This window comes from Saccopteryx bilineata, chromosome 2 (genome assembly GCF_036850765.1).
Source record: "Saccopteryx bilineata isolate mSacBil1 chromosome 2, mSacBil1_pri_phased_curated, whole genome shotgun sequence".
In the NCBI taxonomy this organism is placed as follows: Eukaryota; Metazoa; Chordata; class Mammalia; order Chiroptera; family Emballonuridae; genus Saccopteryx; species Saccopteryx bilineata.
Window position 1 is genome coordinate 9,248,726 of NC_089491.1, and position 13,481 is coordinate 9,262,206.

Below are 13,481 nucleotides of genomic sequence, written 5' to 3' on the forward strand. Positions count from 1 at the left end.
ATTGCTCAGCCTAAACTCATCATTCATATCTAACAATACCAAACTGCATTCTAATGAAATATCACCTTCAAAATTACTCTGACACTAAAACTAAGTTTGGTCTTGTTACGGAAGCATTTTAAAGGGGTTCAAATACCCTTGCTCTGTAGGTCTCTTTCACACCACTCTGCTCATCACTGGGATAAATCAAACTGCTTGTAACCTTGCTTAACCATGGGCTCTGAAGCCATTCGCGGGTCTGTAATGCTGGGACCCTGGTGGGTATGGTCTGCACATGCTTTCCTTGGTCACCATCCACAACTCAAGTGGATTGAACCCCGGCCAACGTTTGCACGTCTCCCTAAAAGAGTGGAAATGCAGACAGCTTCAGTGGCTTCCGGCTGGAGGAACCCAGGAAACACGATGAGCTCCCCCACCCACCCATGCACCCTCTGGGAAGTTCTCATCTCCCAGCTGCTGGGCAGGATCCCGGAGAAGCCGCAAGTGAAGATGGCTGGGACATTGCATTTGGCCGGCTGTAGCCGACCACCAGCCCCGAGGCACATGCTCGGGTCCCTGATGAAATAACTCACAACCAGTGATGACTCTGTGACCAGAAGCACCAGGGCACAGGAACAGTTTGTAATCCAAAGGTAGCTCGTATGCATGGGTTCAAATCCTAGCTCTGACACTTAGCTGTGTGACTCTGGGAAAGGAATTTAACCTCCTTGTTCTCAGTTTCTTCACCTTAAATTGGATGTGATAATAGTACCTGACCCAAAGAGCTGTTATTAGGGTTGAATGAGCTATTATTTATCAAGCTCTTGGGACAGCGCCTGACACCTAGGAAATGCAACATAACTCTCTGCTGGCTGGCTGGCTGGCTGGCTGGAAGAACAGGTGAGAGAGGCAATGGATAAATATATAACACCTAGGATGCATCTAAACCAGCTCACTTTATACGTTTAATAAATATTTTCAGAGTGCCTAACGTGTGCCAGGCACCTGGAGTTCAAAGGTCCCTACCATACGTTTTGGGGCCATACATGTTTCACTGACCAGGTGCTGCGAGCGTCAATGAGACGACAGCTGAAAGCACTTGCGAAGATCTGAGGTACAGCGATGCCTCACCCCCATCGCTGTGGTTGCCGTACGACTCACCTTTTCTGAGTCTTCAGAGGAGAAAAAGGAACATGAGACCCTGTCATCAACAAGCCAGCCAATACAGTCGTGAGGCCACAGAAATGCAGCGAGACGGAGAACTGTGAAATGCCTTGCTGTCTGATCAGGCGGTTGCAGGAGAGGAAGGGGGAGAGCAACGGGGGCCAGGCTTTCTAGGAGAGGCGAGGGTTACCCCAGGCGTGGAGGTGGACGGGACAGGCCCCCGCGACTCGGAGTCCAGGCTGCCTCATTGCGGGAGGGCAGTGGCTGGCACGAGGCTGGGCACGCGGCACTGGCCAGAGCAGACAGACTTCTGGAATGAGGGCGCTGTGCTCGGAAGCCGAGGAAGGAGACTTGCCTCATTAATGCGAGATGATGTGGGAGACGTGTTAGACAACCAGGAAGCCATGAAGGTTCCGCACAGAAAAAGAACATGGGTGTGTTTCAAATCCCAACAGGATGGCAGGAAGCCTAGGACTTGGGAATTCTAGGCAAAGGACGTGAACGTGGGCTCATTTAAATGATACCTGAGCCCCAGGAAGCCCAACCTCCGACCTGACTTAAATTTGGTGTTCGAGTCCCACCCCTCCGGAGAGGGTCCTTCTCGAGACACCCTCGCTGTTGGTTCTCTGAACTGGAGTTGGTGGGGGGCAGCACCTCAGAGCGAGGAGGCCTCACGTGAACAATGTCTGCTTCTGCTCCCAGGGCCAAAAAAAAAAAAAAGTCTGCATTATAGACTTCATCTTAAAAGGGGTATCACATCAAGGAAGGATATAAAAATGGGTGTCTCATCTTCAGAGTTAAACAAAGAAACAAAAGTATGAAAGTATGTGTGGTTTTAGTGTGAAGGAAAGGAAGTCAATTATTCCGAGTAAAGCCAGACACAGCTATGCCTGGACATGCCCTGCAGATGTTCAAGGTCTGTGGGCCCTCCTTTAATGGGACCAGGGAGAAGTGCTGGCCCCCTCGCTCACCTACCCCCAAACCATTTCTTGCTACCAGGAAAGGGGGGCTCAAAATCCACGTCATGATTTGTATAGTTAGGGGGAAAAAATTGGAATCAGCCCTTGGCCTTGCCTTCTAACTATACCTCAATGCGGGACACATATAACCCTTCGCGTAAATGATGCGCCTTGCATGAGAGCACAGTTTAAACTCTCAAATCTAATTCCCTCCCATCCTTTGGGCCAAGCTTTCTCTTGTTAAAACAACCAAAGAGGAGAAACTGCTGGGCCTTCACACAGGCCAGTGCCCCCTGTGCCCAACCTCCACCACTCAGCTGGGTGACAAATACCCCAACAGGAAAAGGAGAACTCAGCCTCCCCAGTCTGTGCCATTCTGGGCCTCTTGTTCAAGACAACAGACCCTCGCTGGGGAGCTGAGGCTCCACCTGACACTGGCTCATGCTGCAGGCTGACCAAGCGGCAGAGCTGGCCCCAACTAGGGGACGGTGGGGTGGGTGAGGCCAGGACAGAGCCCAGCAGCGCGCGGGCTTCTGACATCATATGCGACAGGGACGAGCCTGGGCGTGCATGGCCTGAATTCTAGATCGCTGTTGCCGCATTTTTTTCCCCTCTCCTTTCGGAAGAGCCATTAACCTTTTAGGTGACAGCCCTGGGATCAGAATGACGGAACGATTTTTGAGGTCAGCGGAATCTATGTTCTCAAAACCTGACACCAACATGCAAAAGTTGTGACTGAATCTTGGTGTCCCCGAGAGGAAGACTAAATGCATGTGACAGATCTTCTGCAATCAAAATGCCCCATTTCCCAGAGTATCTGTCACAGATTGATAACATCCACACAAAAAGTTAAGTACAATTATGTCTGTCACTAAGAAACATACTTCGTAACTGGTGACTGACATCTCGCTGGAAGCTGACAAATCACCGGAAGATTATGAAACAGCCCCGAGCGGCGCCACGCACCCTATGAGGGAGGCTCCATGGCCGACTCCTGGGACTGGCTCCTGGGGCTGTGTGCGCAGGCGCAGGCTGCTGGGAGGACTCGCCAGCTGGGAAAGGAGCTGTGTGCTCTGTGGCTCTGGGAGGGAAGATGACACTTTCTCCCAGGGGAGAGGCAGTGTCGGGGGAGGGTCACAGGCTGTGCCCGCAGCCTGAGGTCTGTGCAGAGCAGAGTTCAGGTGCAGCTTCTCCATCAGGACCACGATGGACAAGCCTCAGCACCTCAGGTCAACAGGAAGGGCAGAATGGCGCTGCTGGAATCACATTTCCCGTATTTTCTAGGACATCCCAATCCCAGTGTCTACATAAACATGAGGTGTCCCAAGAATTCCAGCACTTGGAGTTCAGACTATTTCAGAGGGACTCTGAAAAGGACAAAGAGCACCTGCTATCAGTTCATGCATGCCAATGCTGAGACGGGCCCTCTGTGTGTGCCACAGCGGTCACTCTGCAGCTCACCGAGCCTCCTTCTCCGACACCAGCTCTGGGCTCGCAGAAGGTGATGGCCACAAGTCAGGTGAACAGGCCTCAGGGGCAACGCCCACCGCTCTGCACCCCCCCCACCCACCACCAGAGCTCCCCGGAGTCACCCTTGGCAAGATATCTGTGGCCCCAACATGTAGGTCTCCTAAACCTGAACTTCTGAGGGTGGGGACAGGGAACAGGGCACATTTCTTAAGTCTGAAAAATCCAAATGCTGTTTGCCTATTGCCAGCAGCTCAAAATATAGCTAACAGGCATGACTTAAGAAGCTCTTAAGTCAGCTTCTTCAAGGCTGTCAACTCTTTACTTTTGGGAAGCTTTCTTTATTCACTTCTTAAAATGTTGAGCCCAAATCTACCTCCTTAGAACTTCAGTCCATCTGATCTAATTTTAATTTTGCCTTCTGGGGCTTTCAGTGACCCATGACCACCTGGAAACCCCAACGGAAACCTCCCACATATTTAAACCTCCTGTCTATTGACCATTTAAACACCTGAAGCCAGCCTCCATGTCTCCACTCAGGTCAAAACTCAGACTTCTCACACTCAAACATACTGCCGGAGTCGGGCACCTTTTCCAAGGTGGTGTGTGGCAGTGGACATGACCCTCTCCATGTAGCTAACAGGCACTGGACACCGCCTAATGGGGTGTGCTCCGCTGTGCACACCAGGCTGCATTCCACACAACCCAAGCTCACACCGGCCGTTGCACACAGAACATGGCTAAGTCAAGTCTCCTCAGTCTGGTTCTTGTACAACTGATTTCCTGAACCTCAGGAGGCCCTGCCCATGTCTGCCCATCACCTTTCATTTCCTAGTTCCGGCAGGGGATTCTAACTGTAGAGGAGCTGGGGAGTATCGATTCTGTCACTCAGAACTTCAGCTCTCCCTAATGACTCTGTGTCATCTACAAATTTGATAAGCATGCTTCTGATGTCTTTATCAAGCCACTGGTTCTACAGTGGGCCAGGCCAGGGGCATCGGTCCACCAGGAGCCCCTGCCGGGATGACACAGAACCATCCATTCATTCACACCCCAGGCTCCAGCACCTGTGAATCCACCTGCATTCCAGAACTTCTCCATACCTTGGTGCGGCAGCAGCAGAGCCTCTTCTTCCAGCAGAACCATCTGTGAGCCCCGGGGTGGGAAAGGGGATTGGGGGGCGGACCTGGCTGAAGCTGGGCGGAGCTTCCTCCCTCTGCGCCCTGCCCCAGGCCAGCGCCACAGAGGAGAATCAGAGAAGCCTGCGCCAGGCTGACCCACAGAGCTGAGGCCAGCCCAGAAGAGAGAAGGGGAGGTGCCCGCACCACCGCCCCGAGGCCAGCGCCATCCTGCTCACCAACCTGCATACTGCAGATGGGAAGGGGACAGAGCAGCACTGATGCCCAGAAAGAAAACAGAGGCTCTGAGCCCTGGAAGAAGCAGCACGACCTTCTTCACTTGGAAACTCGGAAATGTGTGCAGAGATGTCTGTGTGTGAGATACAGATGTGCTGAACGAGGAAGGGGAGCTGTGCCGAGACATCTAATCCTGCCTTTTGCCATGAACATCACCCTACACCGTGTCCAGTGCACCAGACACGGCCGGGGGTCTGCCTCTGTGGACGGACAACCTGGTCTCTGGCCCATGGCCAGCACTCTCTGCAGCGACAGGAAGGAGACAGGAGGTGCCTGTCTCGGGGAGGCACCTGCCTCTGGAAAGAGAAGGCAGTTCTGCTAGGACCAGGAGGTCCTCAGGTGATGACCCATTCTCTCCAAAAAGGTCCACCAACTGTCCCTTTTGTCTGAATCAAGCTGGGGATCAAAACTGTCCAAAAAATGGCAGGGAATTCTTTGAGATTTGAGTGACAACATACGAAATGGAGGCAGAGCACACAATGTTATCTTTTGATTCACAGACTCAAGCTCAAGAAAGCAACAATGTCTGCTCCCTCGTTCCCTTCCAGTCCCCACAAGGGATTTGCTGGGAAAACTGCCTGCCGCCCACTGCTCAGGAACTATCCTGCTAGTCCTCCCTGCCGCCGCCTCCAAATTCGGTCAGTAGAGGGCGCTGCATCACCATGCTCTCACTCTAGCCTTGGCTTTGCAAACTGATCCTTGAGTTCACACAAAGACCAGCTTGAAGAAGTATTTCTTATGCTTGTGGTTAAATACTACATGAGAAAGAAGCAGCAAAACACAAACTTGCTATTATATGATATCACCTATGTAAAAAGTTCACAGAAAGATGATTTGAAGTAAATACAAACAAGATTATGCCCCTTTGCTCACTGGAAATGAGATTTGTGTGTGTTCATTATTTTCTATACACGTACTGTCAATTGTCTTCAAGTTTGCGTTACTCTCATAATCAGAAAAATCTCCAGAATTGCTCAGGATCTCGGGAATCTTAGCAGGGGTGGGGAGTGAGCAGCACAGGGTCCCAGGCTGCTGGAGAAGCATTTCTGCAAAACTGAATACGTGCCTGGATCTGAGCTAAGTTCTGGTAGACAAGAGGCAGTGGACACAGTCCCTGCCCTCCAGTTCACATGACAACAGAAAATGAAGGCTAACAGCCGAGAGGAGCTGAGAAAAGAGAGCCCAGGCACCAGCCCAGCCCCATGGTATTCAGGGAAGGCTTCCTGCAAGAGGAGGCACTTGAGCTGATACCTAACGCAGTGATGTGAGACACCTTATGCATACGTGTCCCCATGAGCAAAGACACAGAAACATGAAACAGGAAGGGAAGAGGCAATGAGTTCAGCTTCAAGTCTAAGGCTCGGGGATGGGAGAGAAGAGCAGAAGTCATGGGGCCTCCACTGATGGGGCCGCTGCAGAGCTTGAAGAGCCACACCAGCAACACAAGCGCTACCCCAGCACCCCGCCAGAGACAAAGCTGTCAGATTCCTCTGCTGGAGGATTACAGAGACCTGAAGCCCCAAGGAATAAAGTAACATATTGATTATTTCATAAATCTTCAATGGAAAATTTGAATAAATAATCAGCATTTAATTAAAAATAAAAGAAAATAGAGAAACCAAAGGCACAAAAACCCTGAGGCTCACATAGGTGTGCATCCCACCTGTAAATTACTGCACAGCGAGAGAGGCGAGCTTGGGACAGACAAGTGGTTTTTACTGGGAACCATTAATGTAACATTCAATTACCCTACTGCATACTGGCTGACTTAACTCAGCCAAATTAGAATACATTTTATATTGACTATTTTGACATTTGTTTTATTTGGCAAGTAAAACAAAACTGATCCAATTTCCCTGCAGCCATTGTAAACCATAAACTGTACAACAAGAGGTTATAAAATATATAAGCCTTGTAAACACTACCTCCAGTTCCACCCGGCACCCCGTGGCCTGTGATGTTGTGTCCTCTCGTGTCGGTGGCTAGTGACTGCGCTCTACTGACCGGCAAGCTCCTGGAAGCTCAGTCCTCCCACTGTAACTGGGAGAATCAGCGCTCTTCCTTTAGCCAACAGGACGGTGAGACCTGCCCCGAGGCTGTGCCTTTCTAAGCCGTATAACGCCAAAATGGCGCAGCTGTAGCTACTCCAGGGATGAGTTTTAAGATGACCCTAACCACAGGTGATGGGCCTGAGCTGACCCCGGGCACAGGTGATGGTGATCGCCCCGTGACAGTGCTCTAGGTAGCGGCAAGGGAACGAGCAAGTGCCAATCTGAGCTGCACTCACCTCGCTTTCCTAAATGGAGACACTCAACTGCTCTGCCTGCAACTCCGGGTAGCTCACGAGCGAGCTATTCGTATCTTTTCCTAGCAAAGCAAACCGGATAACTTCTCAAGTTTCAGGCCAGTCCAGGGGTAGTTAACTTTAAGTACCCCTCTTTGTGAGACTGTCACGAGAAAGCCCAGATTGTCTTTATGGGGATGTCCCAAAGGATAGAGCCCTCTGAGTGCAGGTGCAGGACAACGCTTTCTCTGGAGAGGCAGACGAGAGAGCCAGCGGCCACTGCACTCGCTGCACCTCCCCAGGGCAAGGCGTGGGTTGTGGAGATCAGGAGGGGAAGTCCCCACCCCGGACCCCGTGACTATTTTGTCCTGTTACTGACAGATTGTGTTCGTCTCTATTTGTCCATGTGGAAGCTTCTAGATCCATAATCGTTTATGTTATATCGGTCTCCAAATGATGCCACCTCGCCAACTCATTCTTGTTTTATTTACTTTTGTAATCCCTTTCTCAGACTTAATCCATCATTGCTGTTTGTTCTTTGTCCTCAGGTAATTTACTACCAGGGTGCCGAGGTGTTCTGTACTTGACAGGGCTGTCTTCCCCGCCTGCTTCTTGCAGACAGCGTGGAAACCATTTCTGCCTCTATTGTGACTGCAAGCGGGTGCGGAGCGACCGTCCGCTCTCCCGAGTTTCTCTGTGGCAACAGTGATTAAAACCAGCATCCTCTGAAAAACTTCTCACACCCAAACCACTCATTTCTTAGTTGTAGCTCATTGGGAAAAGAAACGATATGAAAATAAACATAATTACTTACTAGCCTTCCTGGGTTTCAAGTGAGTTGCTGGCCAAGGCAGAGAAGGAATTCCCCTCCTCCCCGCCGGCCAGCCTTCCCAGCCACATGACTAGAGATCCTGTCTGCGGGCAGCTGTAAGCTCTTTAGAACAGCGAGCCAACATAAAGCTGCATGTTCTGCTATTTTGGGAGCCTTCAGAACATGTGCAGAATAGACTACAGAATGGCCTTTACAGTCAAGTAATACAGATTTCTAATTGGATTTTTAAAAAATCTCCTCCAAAGTATATTGCTTCTGCACTATTTCAGCAGATACTACGCGGAGGTGTTCTACATGTTGTGCCAGGGGTGGGTGGGGGGGAGGGACTCAAGACCACGTGGCTGTAACAGGACCAGCAGCACAGGATGCCACTGATGGACAAGGCCTCACCTGGGAAGGTTGGGGGCCGGGGTGGAAGCAGCTGATGACTGGGAAGGTGTTGTGGGTTGAGATGAGTCGTGATTTCTTGGTACTCTGCCCATTCGATACCAGATCCCCATGCTGTTCAGTTCCCTTTGGGAGAAAAGAGAAATCTTCATGGCGCTGTTCAAGCACAAAGCATTTACCTGAGCAACAATGCAAACCAGCTCCTTTAAAAGAATCACAGCCTCAAACACCGGGACTCAGTTCTTGTCCACAGATGCGGTTCCATCACCTCCCTCTGTGCTCTGGGTGTCCCAGGTCAGAGCAGAAGGGGAGTGCAGCTGTCCCAGCAGTCAGGCTTTGGGAGGCGGCCACCTTCTTCCCCACCCAGAGCTTCCCTTCCTACCGTACTACTGCGGTTTCCTCAGTTCCTAGTCTTGACATTTTTTTTTATTTTGTCATTTAACTGTGGGTGTTTACATGACAATCCACTTAAAGTTCCTTGCACAGTTTGGGTGAGACTGACACAGCAAAGGCTTTCAGCTCTGAGGAGAATTAGCCCCTCGCTTCTAGGACACGCCCCAGCTTCGGGGGGGGGGGGGAGGAGCTCCCTGCCGCTAGGAGGTCACACCTGCAGCTGCCCCCACTCTCAGGGTCAGCATGGGAGAGATCCTCAAACCAAGAAGCACGTGCCCCCGAACCGCCACCACTAAGCGCAGACACAGAGGGCCTGACGGACACCACGCCCAGTTTCCTGGGACCCGGTGCTGCCCAGGGCAGCGGGCTGCAACCACAGGCACAGGTGTTTACAGGACAGGCTTGTTCTCAGCAATTGTAATGAGATTATTTCGGCCACATCCAACTGACAGCCTCTCAACTGCCCCACAGAACTGCATCTTGGGATGTAGAGGAATATCATCTCTTAAATGAGAACAGATTTATTCAGGGGATACTTCTAGCAGCTTCTCAGTACACTACAGAACAGTTCTCAACCACAGTCACGTCTGGTTAGACCGATCGCTGGCTCCACCACGTCTGGGTCGGCCCCACGGTCGGCCGTGCAGGAGCTATTCCCACCCCAGGTTTCTGTCTTGCACAACCAACAGCCCAACCCTTGCAAAGTCACGTGGAATTGTGCCCGTTTTTAAGAAAAAGTGACTTAGAGTTCTGAACTGAATTCTCTTTCCTTACTTAAAAATAACATTGAAATCGTCTGCCTCTGGAAAAGAATGTTTGCCCAAGATGAAACAAAAATATACTTAATTTAGCAATCTGTTCCAAATGATAGAACGAAGATTCTAGTTATCAAGACATACGTATATGGTAAGCGTCTATTGTTTAAAATGTTTAAATTGGTTAAAAATGTAATCTTTTAAAGTAGTGTAGTTTGTAATTAAAAACACACACAGTAAACTCAAATCAGACTTTAAAAGTTCATCACTAAACTGCTGGCTTCTACTATTTGCATGTAAATGACTGCTTTGAAGGCAACTGAATCTAGTTATTCTCTTAACCATTTGCTACTCCTCTTTACATAATCAATTTAAACCATGCTGCAAAACAGAATCTCCAGTCTGTAGGAAGGGAATGATCACAGGGCCCTTCCTAAAGGACAGTGCATCCAGGTTCCACAGCAGGAGTCTAAGAAGTTCTGCGACAGAGATGAAGGCAATCTCACCTCTGGGACACCGGCCCCCCACGCATCTCAGACAAACATCGCAGCTCGCTGTCACCCCACCGATGGGAAAGGCCCAGGCTGTCAGAGTCAAGATGAGGGTCTGGATTCAAATGAACAAGAAGCAAAGCAGAGCACAGCCCAGATCCAGGCCAGACCCCAAGGCCGAGTAGGAGAACTCATCTGTGAGGACCCCCAGGGACAAGTGAGACGCCTGCCAACCAGCCGGGACCACTGCGTGGCTGAGGGCCGAATACCACCTGCCACACTGAGTAACTGGGAAGACCCGAGTGTCGGTCAACTGAGTACAGTGAAAATGTCTTCTCTTTTGGTCATCCAGCGCCCATTCGCTCCCGATTCTGCCTTTTTACCTCCCCTCTGCATCGGGGTGGGGGCAGCCATCCCCTCATTCTTGGTCCCTGAGTTCCAACGGCTCAGGCCTGGAAGACAGAGTGACTTTTCCAGGCAGCGGGGACAGGTTCAGGGTGCCCAGGACCCCAGTGAGATCAGTCAAGAGCAATGAGACTGAACTCTAGAACTCCCATTTGAATTACTGAGAACACAGACTTGCTCTTTGTCTTGGGACTTGAACCTGGAGGAAAAGTAGGTGGACCGATGGGGCCACCCTTCCTCCTCGCCACTGGGGAGAACACGTGTAGGAATGGAGCCCCCCCCCCGGATGAGAGCAAGGAGGAGAGGGGAAAGCAGACCCTAGGGACGTCCTCTAAGCGCCTACATCCTCACTTGAAGCCAGCCTGCCCCTGCACTCTGCTGCTACACCTGAAGCCAGCCTGCCCCTGCACTCTGCTGCTACACCTGAAGCCAGCCTGCCCCTGCACTCTGCTGCTACACCTGAAGCCAGCCTGCCCCTGCACTCTGCTGCTACGTCGGCCAACAGATTCTCCCTTTGCTTAAGCCAGCCCAGGTTAGGCTCCTGTCACTCACAATCAGAAGAGCCCAGAGTGAAACCCTGAGGGTCACTGTACTTAGCATTTACGAAGTGGCTCAGAGCCAGGCCTGTGCCCAGTACTGAGGCTACTGGCGAACAAGGCACAGTGCCCTCCGCTCATCACGAAAGATGAACCTCAAACCAAAAAACTGCACAAGGACTCATCGTGTGGTCGTGTGATACCACGTTCTTCCCGGACCCAGAACCCTCCAATGGCATCCCAGTGCACCGGAATAAAAGCCACACTCCTGCCTTGCTCTGGGTCCTGCAGCCACTCCCCTCACTCAGACACCCCCTTGCTGGCCCAGCCCAGCCATGCTGCTCCGACATGCCACACCCACTCCCATGTACACCTGCTCCTCTCCTCCGCCCGGAAGGCTCTGCCTTCAACTGTGTGTGTGTGTGTGTGTGTGGGGGGGTTCTTCTTGAGTTGAGGTCTCTGCTCAAACCTCCCCTTCCTGACCTCCTAGCTGAAGGATCCCTGCTCGTCGTCGGGTGTCGGTTTTGTTGCTCACTAGAATGATCTCGTTACTGACTTACCGTGTGCTGCCCGCCTCTCCTGTTGGAACACAGACTGTGAGAGCAGACCCTGGGCACCCCAGTCCCCGCCTGTCCAGGCTCCCCGGCCCAGTGGAACAAGAGGGTGCCTCACAAGCTTAGTGGGGGAATAAACAGTGCGGGGAGCCGAGGCCCAGTGGATGCAAAGGAGAGAACTCCTGAGCTTCTGGACGTCGGAAAGGCCCGCAGAGCCTCACGGATGAACACACAGGACCAGGGTACAGAACGGCCCTCAGATGCAGCAGGTGGCCTGAGCAAGTGTGTGCAGGGTCGACAGCCCGGTGGTCCGGACGGGCCGCAGCATACGCAGGAGGAGCAGCAGTGAGGGCAGAGGCTGGGGTGTGGGTCACAGCATCTCAGTGCTCCGTCCTGCAGTGCCTGGAGCACTCTCGGCCGAGACGAGATGAGACCTGTGTCACTGAGACTCACCCAATAAACGTGTACTGAGGAGGGGCCTGCTTGGTCCGGCCCATGATCCGAATGTCACAGATCGCAGCTTCCGTGGAATCCCGTGGGATAAATTTAATGCACAGCCTCTTCTTTCTAAAAGCTACTTCCTCTGAAGGAAAGAACAACGAGAAAAGGCATGAGTCTCTCATCGGAGTGCTGTGTCTCCCGCCACATACCCTTCCTGGCAGTGGAACTGACCGGTCATCCAAGTGACTGACAGAAAGGCTGGGCTCTACCCTCGTGCCCCCCACAGGCCCACGGTGGACAGGCCGTGACTGCAGGACCTGGCCGCAGACACTCCCTGCTGAGAAGGGGCTCCCAGGGTCCATCCGCCTCTGCAAGAAGCCCCTGAAATAACCCACGGGGCCGGCTTCTACGAGCCACACCTGCAACCACTCACGGCTCCACCTGCAGACACATACACGTGGACACCTGAGTAATAGTAACACATTCGACCATGAGGAATCTTTCCCTTTTGCTTTTTATTGAAGAATTTTCAAATTCTCCAAAGCTCAGGACCCTGCAAGTTCTCATCATCTATATAGTTTCATCCTCGTCAAAAATGAACAAGCTGGTTTCATGCCAGTTGGGCTAGAGAATTGAGAGTGACTCTAATGCCGTGTCTTGTCACCCATTATTAGCTCAGTAGGCATCTATGGAAGACTTTTTTTTTAAATACAACCACCATGCCATTATCATTGCTAACAAAATGAACAATGAGTCGTTAATATCATCTAATAAATAGACTATATTCCAGTTTCCTCTATTATCTCAAAAACGTCATGTAACTGTTGGTTTGTCTGAACTTGGTTGTTGGGTCTCTTCAGTTCCTTTTATTCTGTAACAGCCCCCCAGCCTCCCTTTATCTTCAGGGCACTGCGAGGCTGGAGAAACTGAGTCACTGCCCTGTACCTCCTGTAGACTGGCAGTTACAGGTAAAGGCTCGATACGGTAAGATACAGGTTAGAATTTTTTAAGGCAAGAACACTTCACCGGTGGTGCAGCCTTGTCCCACAGCATCACACACCATGAGGCACGGCCTCCCGCTCGGCCCCCTCAGCTTGGGTGGGGTCTGCCTGGCCCTGCGATAAAGACCCAACAGGTTCTCTCTGGGCAGTGTTGCTTCCCCCCATGACTGTTGCCTACGTCCATCATTTCAAAATGGTGATTTTCTAAATCTGTAATTCCTTCTGCATTTATTAACTGGAATTCTTCAATATAAAAAAACAACTTTCTTTCTCCAACTACTTGGTCTCTCTAAAATAGACTTTGTTTATGGGGAGAAAAAAGATAAATACGTTATTCTTTTATTTATCAAGTCCAGTGATGACCAACCAGGTGTCTGCTTGTTCATCTGTGGGTTTTAGACATGAATTTCAATCAAGT

At 51.2% G+C, this 13,481-nt stretch overlaps 1 protein-coding gene across 9 annotated transcripts in view; it reads right to left on the minus strand.

Moving 5' to 3' along the window:
• The window catches only part of MVB12B (multivesicular body subunit 12B), a 161,610-nt gene that overhangs the window by 94,292 nt on the left and 53,837 nt on the right, over nt 1–13,481 (minus strand). For all 9 annotated transcript variants that reach the window (XM_066256202.1, XM_066256194.1, XM_066256198.1 and 6 more), the window contains 2 exons: nt 12,075–12,204; nt 8,491–8,613 (listed from right to left, as the gene is read on the minus strand). In XM_066256202.1, coding sequence (XP_066112299.1) covers nt 8,491–8,613; nt 12,075–12,204 — 253 coding nt within the window. The remainder of the gene's footprint in view (nt 1–8,490; nt 8,614–12,074; nt 12,205–13,481) is intronic.